The following is a 2,201-nucleotide window of genomic DNA, read 5'->3' as shown; positions in this document are numbered from 1 at the left end:
AGATGTATCTGTTTCTTGATGTGTCAGATTGTTAAACCAGAAAAGGTTACTATGACAACAGTAATTGTGGTAAATGTTAAAGAGTACGGAAATTTTTTTTTTTATTCTGTTGTCACATAAATTCGTTCGTTTTTTTTCTTCTTCCTTTTCTTGACAGTCCATCGTCATAAAGTATGAAAAGAAGTAAAAGTCATTCAAATATCATAAGCGATAAACAAAAGTTGAAGGGGAAGAATAGAGCCACAAATACGATAAAAATATTTTTCAAGTTAATTCAAATAACATTGGAAAGGATTAAAAAAAAAAATTGGAAAAAGCAAACGAATTTATCCGACAACCCAATATTTCTTTGAGTACGTCACAAGAATTCAGAAACGCCAAGAGATAAGATATAAAATGTTATTAACGTTGGAAATCGAAGGAGATAAAGTTATAAATAATTGGGAGTAGAATATTGCGTTAAATTAAATTATTAGATCGAAGGCTGCTGGTGGGACTTGGTCTACATCTTATATGAACCTGACAATCATTCTATCATTATAACAAAAGCAACACTTCGAATTCTCTGTATCCACTGCAGTAACTTTGTTCTTAGCAACGGCGATTGTTAAACACAGGCACAAGGTCTACAATTGGGGAGAGCAGGGGTTTAATCGAATATAAAGACACCAATGCTCGATTGGTACTTTATTTTACAAAGTTCGAAAGAATGAAAAGCAATGTTTCGGGCCTTGTGCCTAGAGTAGAAAAAAAACCTTCTTCCTCTCATACCAGCGCACCTACATTTTTTCGGTCATCTTGGAAACATCTGAACCACTTGTACACTTGTGTGTGACTCATACACTTTCTGCAACTTTGCACAAGCCTCTGAGCAAGTATCGCCATGACAACTTTCTCTGTCATGGTCAATGCGACGATCACACGCTACACAACTTCCTTCCAAGCACTGCTGTAAACAACAGAAGTGAGCTAGGACGTTAAGACTTAGTGCGCATGCGCAGCAGAGTTCAAGGTCAATCTGTGCTAACTGGCTTCTCTAACTGCCTGCTTTAGCTTCGTTCCTGTGGCAACAGTCCAGATACTTATTGATATGTGTGTGTATACCTATATATATATACACACACTAACGAATATATATAAATATATGTATGTATATATATATGTATGTATATATATGTATGTATATATATATATAAATATATATATATATATATATATATACAAACACACGCATTAATACATGCACACGTACATAAATACATACCCAAATACATAAACACACACAACTCATCACGTACATATAGGCACTCGGCCTGAAATCGACTCACTTTAGTATTTGACTAATGCTTCACTTGATCGATCCCAACCGGGAAGAGGAACGAAAAGCAAAGGTGATTTCGATGGGGCTTTGCAGTCAGACAACGAAAGAATGTAATTAAGATAAGCGTCTGAACGATTTTGACCAACGAGAAAAAAACAAAAAACAACAGCATTGGTTGATTATATTTTCACAACTTTATTTTATCACATTTGACTGGACCAGTGAAGTTTCTGGAGTAATAAAAACAAAAAATAACATCAATTTGCCATGAAATATAAGAATGACGACATCATGTTTCAATTGTTGGCTCAAATCTGTCAATATTAGTGAGGTAGATAGGACGGCGAGCTGGCAGAATCGTTAGCATGCCGGACAAAATGCTTAACGGCATTTCGTCCGTCTTTACGTTCTGAGTTCAAATTCCACCGAGGTTGACTTTGACTTTGCCTTCCATCTTTCCGGGGTCGATAAAATAAGTACCAGTTACGCACTGGGGTGTCGATGTAATGGAAATTGCTGGCCTTGTGCTAAAATTTGAAACAAGTATTGGTGAGGTGGGTTTACAAACAGCAATGTTCCTTTCGTTCCCACACCAAGATGCACATACACATACACATATACATATGCATGTATATATGAGTATGCATATGTGAGTATGTATATATTTGTATACATATCTAAGTGTGCGTGTGTGAATATATATCTCTATTTATGTGTATATATATAGTGAGAAATTACAAAAAAAACCCAAAAAAACAAGACGGGTATGTAAACAACATACAAACGTATTAGTTTAACGCTCGGGAAATGAGAAAGTCTTTTACATTTCGAGCCTACGCTCTTCGACAGAAATAAACAGAGAGAATAGAAAAATTATATA

General features: G+C 35.3%; 1 protein-coding gene across 1 annotated transcript in view; it reads right to left on the bottom strand.

Moving 5' to 3' along the window:
• Positions 1-1,500: 1,500 nt before the first annotated feature.
• LOC106869404 (somatostatin receptor type 2) overlaps positions 1,501-2,201 on the bottom strand; it is a 159,415-nt gene continuing 158,714 nt past the window's right edge. The window contains exon 7 of the mRNA XM_052971360.1: positions 1,501-1,848. Within this exon, the coding sequence (XP_052827320.1) occupies positions 1,805-1,848 (44 nt within the window). The 3' untranslated portion in view covers positions 1,501-1,804. The remainder of the gene's footprint in view (positions 1,849-2,201) is intronic.

The sequence above is a fragment of the Octopus bimaculoides genome, chromosome 10, assembly GCF_001194135.2.
Source record: "Octopus bimaculoides isolate UCB-OBI-ISO-001 chromosome 10, ASM119413v2, whole genome shotgun sequence".
Lineage (NCBI taxonomy): Eukaryota > Metazoa > Mollusca > Cephalopoda > Octopoda > Octopodidae > Octopus > Octopus bimaculoides.
This window is presented reverse-complemented; position numbering and strand designations above follow the sequence as displayed.